Genomic DNA, 12,910 nt, shown 5'->3' on the forward strand with positions numbered 1-12,910 from the left:
GGTCTGGTAGTGGCGGGCGGGGACCTCGGGTCGGGACCGAGAAGCGCCTCCGGGCGGCAGTTATACTGGGGCTGCTCGGTGGCCTGCGCTCCTCCCTGCCCCCTCCCCACATTCCTTTGTTCTGGCGCGGGGGGTCCTCGCGGCGCCGAGGCCCCGCTGCGCCGCCCACCCGGAGGGAGGGGGGTCTCTGGGAGGCGACGCGTGGGGGCGCGGCCGGTGGAGCCCGGGCCCTAGGGACCGGCCCGGGTCGGAGTGCGGGTGCGCTCTGGGTTCGCCCGGGCCGCAGGAGCCGGGGAGCCGGGGAGCCAGGGAGCCAGGGACCCCGGCGCCCGCACGGGGCGGACAGGGGCAGCGCGGGCGACCCGGAGTGCCTGCGTCTCGGCGGCTCTCCCTCCAACAGGGCAAATCCAGGGGCCTGACTCCGCGCCTGTTCTGCGGTGAGGTTCTGAAACCTGCAGACACCTTTGTTCCAAGAGTCTTCATTGTATTTCTGAGCGAAGCGCGTCTCCATTCTTGAAGTGAAAAAGACCTTAAGAGAAACCTCCAAACGTCCACCGACCACAGAAATTGGGGGTGGGGGCGCTCCAGTATTGATAGTGATTAAAAAAGAAGTCCTCAGCTTGACTTTGGCCAGTTGAGTTGAGCCGATTTTTTTTAAACCTTTAATTTATATGGTCAAAGGCTAGAGAGAACACTGATCTCCAGAGTTCAAAATAAAATCAAAATACCCACATAGACGCTGCTGTACTCCTGTAAAACTACAGTACTTTCATCCTGGCATAAAGACTTACAAGATTGTACCCATGCGGGAACTCACAGTGAATTCATGGAGACATCACAGATGCTCTCTTGAAGCATATCAACGCAATGTGCTCTTTGTTGAAAACTGACCAAAAACTTGGCTTCTATGGGATCATATGCTACACCCCTATCCCTAATCAGTTTCCCTCTTGTTACAGGCAGTAGTTAGAGAACAGGCATCGGTGAGGTACAGATCCTAAGAGCACAGGCCCTGGGCTTACAAGAACCCTGGGTCCCAGGCCCCAGCTTGTTATCTTCCTCCACTGTCCTGATTTCCATCACTCTCCAGGTAAACTGAGGGAATAAAACCTGTTGACCTAGTTGGTTGTGAGGAGTTCAGTAAATGTTTCCTGTATTATTGACCAGCAGCCAGAATCTTTGTGTGTGTGTGTGTCAGTCAGTATTGACCTTCATTTTTCTCTTTGTAAATCTCTTTGCAGTAACAGTAAGGATTCATGTTGGAATTAAGTCTGTAAGATCTTTCTTGGATACTTTTTTTGTTCTAATAATATTTTTTTTTCCTGAAAACTTTGCCATTGTGTTCAATGTTAATTTCAGTTTAAGGGGAATCCTGACAGGATTGCAGAACCTCAAACTTCCCAAGTCATTGGGTTAATGTTTTGGGGAGCTGCTTGAAGGAATAGAGAGATGACTCGATTATAGTAGCAGGAATGAAGTGACAAGTGCCGTATTAATAGCTCAGCTCTTTCCAATTCCCTTACACATTCTGTGACTCATTTTCTGTAGCCTGAATGATTTCTCTATCTAAAACTTTGTGGTCTGAGATCAGCAGTGGATGGTGAGACACCACACATCAGCTCTCTTGTAGGGGGTATATGTAGCCTGAAAACTAAGGCCGGTCCTGTGAAAGTGTTTATATTTGACCCTTTTGACTAACAGAAGAAATTTTCATTTGGTTTACCCTTACACTTGCGACATAGGTCAGGCTTCAGTAAGACTCATGAGCAGCGAAGACAGCCTGGAACTGATAGGCATCGCTGCCTTTTGATACTTATCATTCTTCAGAAAAGAGATTACGAGTTAGTATTTACTAAACTTATACTCTGCATGTGCCAGGCACAGTGTTGAGGGGCTCTGTTATCGTCCACATTTCATAGAGGAGGAAATGGAAACTCGGAGAAATGAATTAGCAGCCCAGGTCGCAGAGCCTGAAAACCAGATGGGGAAATTTGCACCTCAACAAAGTGTATTCTCACACTTACTGTAGTTTTTGAAACAATTTCCTTTTCTGGGTTAAAGGCTTATTTTTGTGCAGTGCAGTTATAACATCACTGTGATGCAACAGCCTGAAAATTAAAACTCTTTGTGAGAGGCCTTTCGGACGTTGAGCAATGTGCCTGACTCACCAGCTGAGTGGATTTTTCTAGTTGACCTTGCCTTGGTCATTAGAGTCAATTTCGAGATGTAAATGCGATTGCAGCATGGAATGGAAAAGGTGCAGTCATATTGCCTGGGCTTTATTTTTACCCAGGTTAAACTCATATACTTCATGATTTCCATTGTAATCCAGATGCCATTGATGCTGTTAAATTTGTTTATTTTTAATTTGTATTGAGGAATGAGAGCACACTTGGGATTCAATTCAAAATATAACAGAAACAATGTAATTGAAATTTCCTTTAATATTCATTTCTTGTTTTTGTAAGGTATGCCTGTATTTCACAGGGTTTAACACATTGTTTGATATCCTGTTATTTTTCTAAATTATATTTGAGTTGATTTCTATCCAGGTTGGACTTGTATGAGAATGTTGAAAGACGTTGACCTTTGATCACAGACATTACATAAGAATTTTCAGTTTCAAAATGAATTTTATTATTACTACCCCAGTTATCTTTCACATTTCTTTGTAAGTAACTTTACTGTAGTTAAAAAAAAAACACCCAGCACTGTTTCTTGTATGACTTTAATAAGAGCATAGCTTGTTTTTATGATAAGAAAGTTTACTTGAGATTTGCTAGATGCCATTTATTAATAATATGTGCTTTGAGGACTCAGTTTCATAGGATGGACTCAGAGTGATGTTTATAAGCCTTTTAGTTATCAGAACATGATGTCTTTTACTAATTAGCTTTTTAGAGGTCTTAAACTGTAATTAACTGGCCTTCAAATAAACACTAAAAATAAGCATTTAAAATCTACTCTATTCATAAGGTAGCAAATGACATTTATAATCATCCACTGACTAGAAAAGTGGAAAAAGAAATTTAAAAGCCAAGTGAAGCAAGTTGGGATGATTCTACATTATCATTAGAAACTTTCAGGAATTTTCTCGGCCTGACCGCCCCCCCAGCCCACCATTTTTGCCATCATTACACCGTGTTGCATGTATTACTTATTCATTGGAGGATTTCCTACAACTGGGTTACTTTGTGATTGTTGATGTCCTGTTAAGATTTCAGATTAGTTGCTACACTGATCAGTTATCTTTTCAGAAGTTTCAAGATATTAATAGTCCCCACTTTTAAGTTTCTATAGATTTTTAAAAAATTATTACTGTCCTGTTTTTCCCCCATGTTACTTCCCATCTTTAGTGAGAGCTGTTCTTATTTCTCAAGCTGTGCAGTTAAGTGTTTGGCCGTGCTAGTGTGTATGTGCTTACTCTTTGCAGACTTCAGAATAATTTAATTGTGTATTAAGTTACAAACACTGATGACCTCTTGAAGAATGTTGTTATACTATTTCACATTTCAATTACTTAAATTACATCAGTGATGTAATAAAATGCAGTGTTGTCATTGTATTTATTAAATTTAAATTTAATTTTCAACTGGTCCTTTGTTGAACTTGAAATATTTTCATTTATCATAAACTGGAACAGGCTTTGACACATTTATTTACGGAGGCACCCAAATAGAAAAAGTAGGTCAATTTGTTGCTATGATAGAACAGATTCTGGCAGTGTGCAAGTGTGTGTGTGTGTTTGTGTGTGTGTGTCTTGCCTGTCTTGATCAAGTACACATTTCTCTCTAACTTTGGAGTAAGCTGCTTCCTGGGGACAGAATGACCCTTAGAGAGGTTTAACATAGTTTTCTCAATTTAAAATCTTTTCTTTTCAATGGGATTAGAAAATTCTCTTGCAACTTCAGTGTTTTCTGAGTTTTTTCACTCCCCATTTCCTCTGGGTTGTACACGTGTAGTGAATTCTTTTCTTATTTCATCTCTGCTTTTAAATACCAGATTGTTTTCTCATCCATGAAAAGAAGTAAAGTATTTCATTGACACAGATAGTGTGAATTTTACCCACAGGAAGAAAATGTAGGGTTAATATATTGCTAGTGTTCATACTTTAGAAGTATAAAGAGATGTGAATTGATTAATTGATTTGATTTTTTCATGAAAATGACATTTATCTCAAAAATAAGCATCTGCTGTCTTACCGGAGAGATGGCTTACAGTTTAACATAATTTAAGCTTACCTTGAAAGCATTTTTCTTCCTTTACTGTTATCTATATTATACAACAGGGAGAAAACAATACATTCAGAGAGGAGAGGGAAAATAAGATAATTCTATAATGTTTTCAAATCATTGGGCGGATCAAATAGTATTTCGTCTTCTATTGACAGAATTTTAAAAACAAAATATATATAGCAATTTGCCATAAAACTTATCCTTTAGAGATAATTAATAACAAAATGTTCTCAGAGTAGATTTTAATGTTTAGACTATTAGTAAGATTTCAGATGATTGAAACAAAGCATGTTTATTCTTTTCCTTTGTAGAGCTTGGATTGTTAAACATTATTTCTGTGAGAGACCAGGGAAGATAAAGGTCTACCATAAACATAAGTAATGAGATAACTCCTCAAGGATAAATTTGGTCTAGAATTATTGTTATGAGGTTATATTATTTTATAAAATTTTCTAAATCAAATCTTGTTATTAAAAACAATATTTAGGTAATCTGACTTAAACTTTTAATATCTGGGCTTACAAAATATAATTCTTGCCATATAATTCTTGCTTAGAGAAATAGTGTGATGGACTATACAAAAGTATTAATTAGTGATGGCACCTTCAGAGTATGTACGGAAAAATATGTCAACTGGTATGTAATAATACCTGCTCTTAAATTTCTCTTTTTTATTTGTGTTTTCAAGGAGAGTCATATCATGTAATGTGTGTAATGAAGTTAATCGTGCTGAGTACACTAACATCATAGAATTGGCATGTAGTGTCAATTATTCACCAAAAAAGAAACTTAAGCAATGACTAATATACCACAACATTAGATGCTGATTTGAAAAGATGATGCATAGATGAAGTAATTGTTAAATTAATCATAAGGGAAAATATTGAGGCTTGAAATAAATTTGTTAGGTTAGCATAAATCCTGAGGCTTTTTGAAGGCATCATAAACTACTTTTGCGTTTGCTTTAAGTTTATTGTTGAGGGGCATAAGGAGAGCCCAGAACCCATCTGTGCTGAACTGTTGTGTGGTCTTGGGAAGGTCAGCCTGTCTTCTAGCTGATTAATCTGCAAAATGAGAGGGTCAGAGAGACACTGTCCCCTGCCTCATGTTGAAAACAGATTACACTCTTGGATTTGTTAAAAAAAAAAAATCATAGGTGACAGTGTCCACAGCTATCATATTTCTTTTTCTCTATTTAACGTAATTAGAATGGCCAGGAGGTTAAAATTTTAGCAGAGATACGAAAATTAGTAAAATGTTTTCTCAATTCATAAATAGTGCCAGATCTGAAACATCTCTAAGGAGGATGGAGAAAAGTTCTAGATAGTATCTTTGCTGGCTTAAAGAAGTTAAGACAGCATCTAAAAGAAGTTAAGGGCCCAGGCATGATGGCTCATGCCTGTAATTCCAGCACTTTGGGAGGCCGTGGCAGGCGGATCACCTGAGGTAGGGAGTTCGAGACCAGCCTGACCAACATGGAGAAACCTTGTCTCTACTAAAAATACAAAATTAGCTGGGCATGGTGGCGCATGTCTGTAATCCCAGCTACTTGGGAGGCTGAGGCAGGAGAATCGTTTGAACCCGGGAGGTGGAGGTTGCAGTGAGTTGAGATCGCGCCATTGCACTCCAGCCTAAGCGAAACTCCATCTCAAAAAAAAAAAAAAAAAAAAAAAGTCAAGCTAGCATAGTGCCTTACTGCGCCCAAAGTAACTTAGTAAAGGGGCGTGTATTACTTAGAATTGAAAGTGACACAAAAGAGAACTGTGTGTAAATAAGACTGCATTGCACAGATGCAAACCACCTGTGAAAGTGTAGGAGAGAGTAAAGGAACTGGACCGGAATGTAAGCTCTGCCATTTAACTAGCTGTGTGACGCTGGGCAAGTCACTTGACTTCTGTGAGCCTTAGTTTTCTTATCTGAAAATAGTCATTGAAAGTGAATGAAGGAAAGCAGGTCAGGCTCCCAGTGCCCGTTCTGTGGTAAGTGTTCAATAAATGGCACCTATTATGATTGTTATTGTTATTATCTCCATGACAAGAAGAAAGCCTGCACCCCAGGCCCATGTCTGTGCAACTCTGCACTCACACCTGGTTCCCCTCTGCTCACCTGTTTGTCTCCCACCCACGACTGAGTGCCTGGTCTCCGGAGTTTGGTTTTTCCTCTCCCTGTTTATGTGCCCCCAGTCTCCCCTTGTGCCCAGTACACAGTGGGTGCTCCATATGTCTTGAGTAAACCAATTAATGAATAAGAGAATCTCTCTGTTAATAAGTAAAATATCTTCTTTACAATTCACATAACACTAAAAGAAAGCATCAAGAAAGTTTTCCGGTTACAAAACTCTCTTATATAAGGTATATGGGTGACTGTCAGTGAAATGTTGAGCACCTAATATCTTCAGGTTTTTGCTAGAAGACTGCAAGTATATTTTAATTTCCACCCTGAAGTAATTCCCAGTGTAGTTGGGCACAAAAGACAAACATGTGGAAACACACACAGTGTATGTGATTATGCCTCTCTCCAGATCATCCCACAATGCTGATAAACTCTTTTTAACACTGCAAGATTATTTGACACATAATATTACAGAAAATACCCTAAGATAGTATGGTGATTTGCCACTGAGTTGTGGAGACCATGAATGTAATATATACAGATGAGAGAAGAATCACAGATTTATAGTGACATGTCATGAAATTCAAATAGGAAGAAGATGATTAAAAACAAATGAGATGGCCGGGTGTGGTGGCTCACGCCTTTAATCCCAGCACTTTGGCAGGCCAAGGTGGACGGATCACCTGAGGTCAGGAGTTCAAGACCAGCCCGACCAACATGGAGAAACCCCATCTACTAAAAATACAAAAGTATCTGGGCATGGCAGCACATGCCTGTAATCCCAGCTACTCAGGAGGCTGAGGCAGGAGAACTGCTTGAACCCTGTAGGCGGAGGCTGTGGTGAGCCAAGATCACACCATTGCACTCAAGCCTGGGCAACAAGAGTGAAACGCCGTCTAAAAAAAAAAAAAAAGGAAATGAGGTTTTCTGTAGGTCTTAATGTACCAACAATGTTGTAGAGATGATAAAGTAGACATATAGTAGTTAAGACACCTAGAAGACACGAGTTAAGGAAATTTTAAGACAAATGGGGCTATTTTAGTTAAATAGAAATAGGATTGTGAAGGCTCCTTCCCAATTGGGCCCCAACCTTGAAAAGGTCCTCAAAGTTTAGGAAGACTAACTAAGACAGACAGAATGGTGGGGCATTTCAAAAGCATTACTGTAAAAACTAGTTAGTGGGGCAAAATAAAGGAATCTGATTTTTTTTTTTTTAAAGAAGGAACAAATAAGATAACACATGAAAGAGAAAGATTCTCAAGTGGAGAAAATAACCAGAATTAATAGTCTGCAAGGGATCATATGATGTTTAAAAACTAAAAGTGGAAAAAAGTAGTGGCCGAGACTATAGTGGAGATTTGAAAGGTGCCTTGGGAAAGGTCAGTGCAGTCGTCTTTAACTGGGATATCTTCCTCTTTACTTCTTCACTTGTTTTACTTTAGCAGGAGGACTTTGCTGAATGGCAGAGTACAGACTGCAACAGAGGAAAGAATCCATTCAATATGTAGAGGAAACTGGGCTTTCATGTTAGAGGATAAAACCTAAATGCAAATTAGAGGAAACAGTATTGTTGGCTGGGCGTGGTGGCTCATGCCTGTAATCCCAGCACTTTGGGAGGCCAAGGCAGGCGAATCACCTAAGGTCAGGAGTTCAAGACCAGCCTGGCCAACATGGTAAAACCCTGTCTCTACTAAAAATACAAAAAAATTAGCTGGTGACATGCAACTGTAACCTGAGCTACTCAGGAGGCTGAGGCAGGAGAATCGCTTGAGCCCGGGAGGCAGAGGTTGCAGTGCGGCAAGATTGCGCCACTGCACTCTAGCCTGGGTAGCAGAGCGAGACTCTGTATCAAAAAAAGAAAAAGGAAATAATATTGTTTAAATGATAAATAGGAAGATTCCTTCTCTGCAGCATCATTGCTGACTGTGACATACTCCTTGCCTTCATTTCCCATTAAAGTTTCATTATCAAAGAACAGAAACTTGGTATTCATAATCACAAATTTCTCTGAGTTATGACTAGCTGTTCCCTTAACTGTGTTGGCTCAGTTTAATGGGCAAAAACCTGGCATGAAACATTATTCTTTATGATCCTGAAATTATTACATAATTCCTTTCATTCCTTCTGGAAAAGATAAAAGAAGCTGGCAGGCTTTTCCAATTGATAAAAGTAAACTTCACTTTATTAGTCATTATGAAACTAGGCATAAGAAAGAGATAGTGACATCAAGTAAGAACATTACATCTTTTTTTTTTTTTTTTTTTTTTTTTTTTTTTTTTTTGAGACGAAGTCTCACTTTTGTCCCCCATGCTGGAGTGCAATGGTGCGATCTTGGCTCACTGCAACCTCCGCCTCCTGGGTTCCTGGATTCAAGCAATTCTCCTGCCTCAGCCTCCCGAGTGGCTGGGATTACAGGCACCTGCCACCATGCCTAATTTTTGTATTTTTAGTAGAGATGGGGTTTCACCATGTTAGCCAGGCTGGTCTCAAACTCCTGACCTCAGGTGATCCGCCCGCCTCGGCCTCCCAAAGTGCTGGGATGTACAGGCGTTAGCCACCACGCCTGGCTCATTACATCTTTTTAGTATGGTAGGATAAAGTGCTACTGTGTGCAGATCGTGCTGATGAAACCGTTGTTGTACCACGTCTATTTTACGAAAAGTATTACCAACTGGAACATTAGGCAGAGAATCAGTGTCTAGAAACATAACTAAATTCAAAAGCCCCCATGCAACGATTGCTATTGGAACATAACATGGATTTTTATTAACTCAAGCTAAGGCAATCATCAGGCCAAATTTGTACTGTAAGTATTTCATCAGTGGAAGAGGAAACTAATGAATGATTCTATTCTTGAGTTCTTATATTTTACTTGAAACTAATTCATATAAATGAAAGAAATTTTTTTCTGTAACTATATTCTCTTGGTTTAAAATAATTTTGTTTCAAGAATGCACTATACTTTTAAAAGCCCTTTGAATAGAATAGTGTTTTTTTTGTTTTGTTTTGTGTGTGGTTTTTTTTTGTTTTTGTTTTTTTTTTTTTTAGATGGAGTCTTGCTCTGTCACCAGGCTGGAGTGCAGTGGCGTGATCTCAGCTCACTGCAATCTCCACCTCCCGGGTTCAAGCGATTCTCCTGCCTCAGCCTCCCGAGTAGCTGGGATTACAGGCGCACACCACCACACCCAGCTAATTTTTGTATTTTTTAGTAGAGATAGGGTTTCACCATGTTGGCCAGGATGGTCTCGATCTCCTGACCTCGTGATCTGCCCACTTCGGCATCCCAAAGTGCTGGGATTACAAGCGTGAGCCACGGCGCCTGGCCTAGTAACTGTTTTTTAGTTCAAAGCTACTATGTAACTGAAATCTGAAATCTATTTTGACAGAATTTTCAAGATCACAAGAAGTATTTTGGATACTTCAATGTTGAATGTTTGATAGAACAATTCAAAGGAATCAGAAAAAAAAATTCTAATCTCTTAAACTCAGATGTTTGTAAAGAGATGGCTTGATCAAGAAGAATCCTTTTCATTTAGTTGCAGTGAGTCACCTGGTGGAATTTGCTGGGTTATAAGCCTACCAGGCAGTCAGGGATGTGATGGGCAGGTTTCTATCCACGTTAAGGTATAGATTAAAACCAACAGCTCCATTGTTAATGTGGCTTTTACTTTAGTTTTTGTAGAAGAAATTTGTCTCCATTTATATTCCATATAGGAGTGCAGAACTTTTTTTTTTTACTCATGTTAAAGTTTACTTGGTTAAGTCCCTTTTAAGAGGTGAGCATATTGCTTGGCAGTGATGTAAACATTAGGTAACATTATTTAGAAGCACCACGGTATGCATGTACTATTTAGAAACTTACCAACCAGAGGCTATCTGTCATTTCCTTCCTGTAATTGCCCACACCCAACTATTTCTCCATTTTGCCTCATTAAATACAGCCTTCCTCTATTTCTCCCTGGGCAGAGGTTATTTTTCCCTCACTTTCCTGGACCACATATTCTCTTACTGATAGGTCTTATTAGGAATTTGTCCTTTACAGCTTTATAGTTTAGGTATTTGGGAACTTATTTCCTTTTTGAGAATGCTAACTCGTTGAAAGAAAGAACTGTGGCCGTGCCTCATCTGTGCTTGTATGCCCTACATGCTTAGCATATTTCCTTGTACATAATTTGTAATAAACATTTATCCAATGAATAACTGGGTTTTTTTTTTTCTTTTATTCATGTATTGCAGATAACCACGGAGGCCCAATTTCATTCAATAAGGAGCCTGACGGATTTATCCCAGACAGTAGAACAAAAGGAAGAATATTGATGGATTTTAAACCAGAGTTTTTAAAGAGCTTGAGAATACGGGGAAATTAATTTGTTCTCCTACACACATATATAGGGGAAGGTTGTTTCTGATGCAGCTGAGAAAAATGCAGACCATCAAAAAGGAGCAGGCATCTCTTGATGCCAGTAGCAATGTGGACAAGATGATGGTCCTTAATTCTGCTTTAACGGAAGTGTCTGAAGACTCCACCACAGGTGAGGAGCTGCTTCTCAGTGAAGGAAGTGTGGGGAAAAACAAATCTTCTGCGTGTCGGAGGAAACGGGAGTTCATTCCTGATGAAAAGAAAGATGCGATGTATTGGGAAAAAAGGCGGAAAAATAATGAAGCTGCCAAAAGATCTCGTGAGAAGCGTCGACTGAATGACCTGGTTTTAGAGAACAAACTAATTGCACTGGGAGAAGAAAACGCCACTTTAAAAGCTGAGCTGCTTTCACTAAAATTAAAGTTTGGTTTAATTAGCTCCACAGCATATGCTCAAGAGATTCAGAAACTCAGTAATTCTACAGCTGTGTACTTTCAAGATTACCAGACTTCCAAATCCAATGTGAGCTCATTTGTGGATGAGCACGAACCCTCGATGGTGGCAAGCAGTTGTATTTCTGTCATTAAACACTCTCCACAAAGCTCGCTGTCCGATGTTTCAGAAGTGTCCTCGGTAGAGCACACACAGGAGAGCTCTGTGCAGGGAAGCTGCAGAAGTCCTGAAAACAAGTTCCAGATTATCAAGCAAGAGCCGATGGAATTAGAGAGCTACACAAGGGAGCCAAGAGATGACCGAGGCTCTTACACAGCGTCCATCTATCAAAACTATATGGGGAATTCTTTTTCTGGATACTCACACTCTCCCCCACTACTGCAAGTCAACCGATCCTCCAGCAACTCCCCGAGAACGTCGGAAACCGACGATGGTGTGGTAGGAAAGTCATCTGATGGCGAAGATGAGCAACAGGTCCCCAAGGGCCCCATCCATTCTCCAGTTGAACTCAAGCACGTGCATGCAACGGTGGTTAAAGTTCCAGAAGTGAATTCCTCTGCCTTGCCACACAAGCTCCGGATCAAAGCTAAAGCCATGCAGATCAAAGTAGAAGCCTTTGATAATGAATTTGAGGCCACGCAAAAACTTTCCTCACCTATTGACATGACATCTAAAAGACATTTTGAACTCGAAAAGCATAGTGCCCCAAGTATGGTACATTCTTCTCTTACTCCTTTCTCAGTGCAAGTGACTAACATTCAAGATTGGTCTCTCAAATCGGAGCACTGGCACCAAAAAGAACTGAGTGGCAAAACTCAGAATAGTTTCAAAACTGGAGTTGTTGAAATGAAAGACAGTGGCTACAAAGTTTCTGACCCAGAGAATTTGTATTTGAAGCAGGGGATAGCAAACTTATCTGCAGAGGTTGTCTCTCTGAAGAGACTTATAGCCACACAACCAATCTCTGCTTCAGACTCTGGGTAAATTACTACTGAGTAAGAGCTGGGCATTTAGAAAGATGTCATTTGCAATAGAGCAGTCCGTTTTGTATTATGCTGAATTTTCACTGGACCTGTGATGTCATTTCACTGTGATGTGCACATGTTGTCTGTTTGGTGTCTTTTTGTGCACAGATTATGATGAAGATTAGATTGTGTTATCACTCTGCCTGTGTATAGTCTAATAGTCCATGCAAAGGCTGTATATATTGAACATTATTTTTGTTGTTCTATTATAAAGTGTGTAAGTTACCAGTTTCAATAAAGGATTGGTGACAAACACAGAACTCCTGCTCCATTGCATTTGATTTGATGGAAAAGAAAATCAATTTAAGTTACAAAAATAAATATTAAGCTATTTTACATTTTATATGGGGGAGTTTTCTCCCCTGAATAAGAGAAAACTGAAGTGCTAAGTTCAGCAAATAATTTGTTTTTTCAGGCTATCAGTTGGAAAACCTTCTAAAGAGAAAGAAAAGAAAAATAACAGTGAATTTTCTTGCATTCAAGACTAATTCACTAAATTACTTTGTATTATATATTTTTCTGTAAAATTATGTTTTCTCTATAATTTTCTTAAGTATAAAAATCCAAGTTGTTTGGGAACAGCCTCTTCTTAATTATCTACCCTTTAAGTATGACACATGGATGTGGGTAGTTGAGTCGCTGATGCATTTTATTAAAGTCTGTTTTAAAAGAGCAGATAAAGACTGAGGATGAGGCATTTTTATGTTATTATAAGTCTTAACAGT

General features: G+C 39.7%; 1 protein-coding gene across 3 annotated transcripts in view; it reads left to right on the top strand.

The window, feature by feature from the left end:
* NFIL3 (nuclear factor, interleukin 3 regulated) overlaps positions 1-12,445 on the top strand; it is a 17,832-nt gene extending 5,387 nt beyond the window's left edge. For 2 of the 3 annotated variants that reach the window (XM_017854461.1, XM_017854460.1), the window contains exon 2: positions 10,584-12,445. In XM_017854461.1, the coding sequence (XP_017709950.1) occupies positions 10,756-12,144 (1,389 nt within the window). In that variant the 5' untranslated portion in view covers positions 10,584-10,755 and the 3' untranslated portion in view covers positions 12,145-12,445. Of the gene's footprint in view, positions 1-970; positions 1,091-10,583 lie in introns of those variants that run through there. The other variant, XM_017854462.1, reaches the window with a different exon arrangement.
* The last annotated feature ends 465 nt before the right edge of the window (positions 12,446-12,910 follow it).

This window comes from Rhinopithecus bieti, unplaced genomic scaffold, assembly GCF_001698545.2.
Source record: "Rhinopithecus bieti isolate Rb0 unplaced genomic scaffold, ASM169854v2 scaffold_38761, whole genome shotgun sequence".
Classification (NCBI taxonomy): domain Eukaryota; kingdom Metazoa; phylum Chordata; class Mammalia; order Primates; family Cercopithecidae; genus Rhinopithecus; species Rhinopithecus bieti.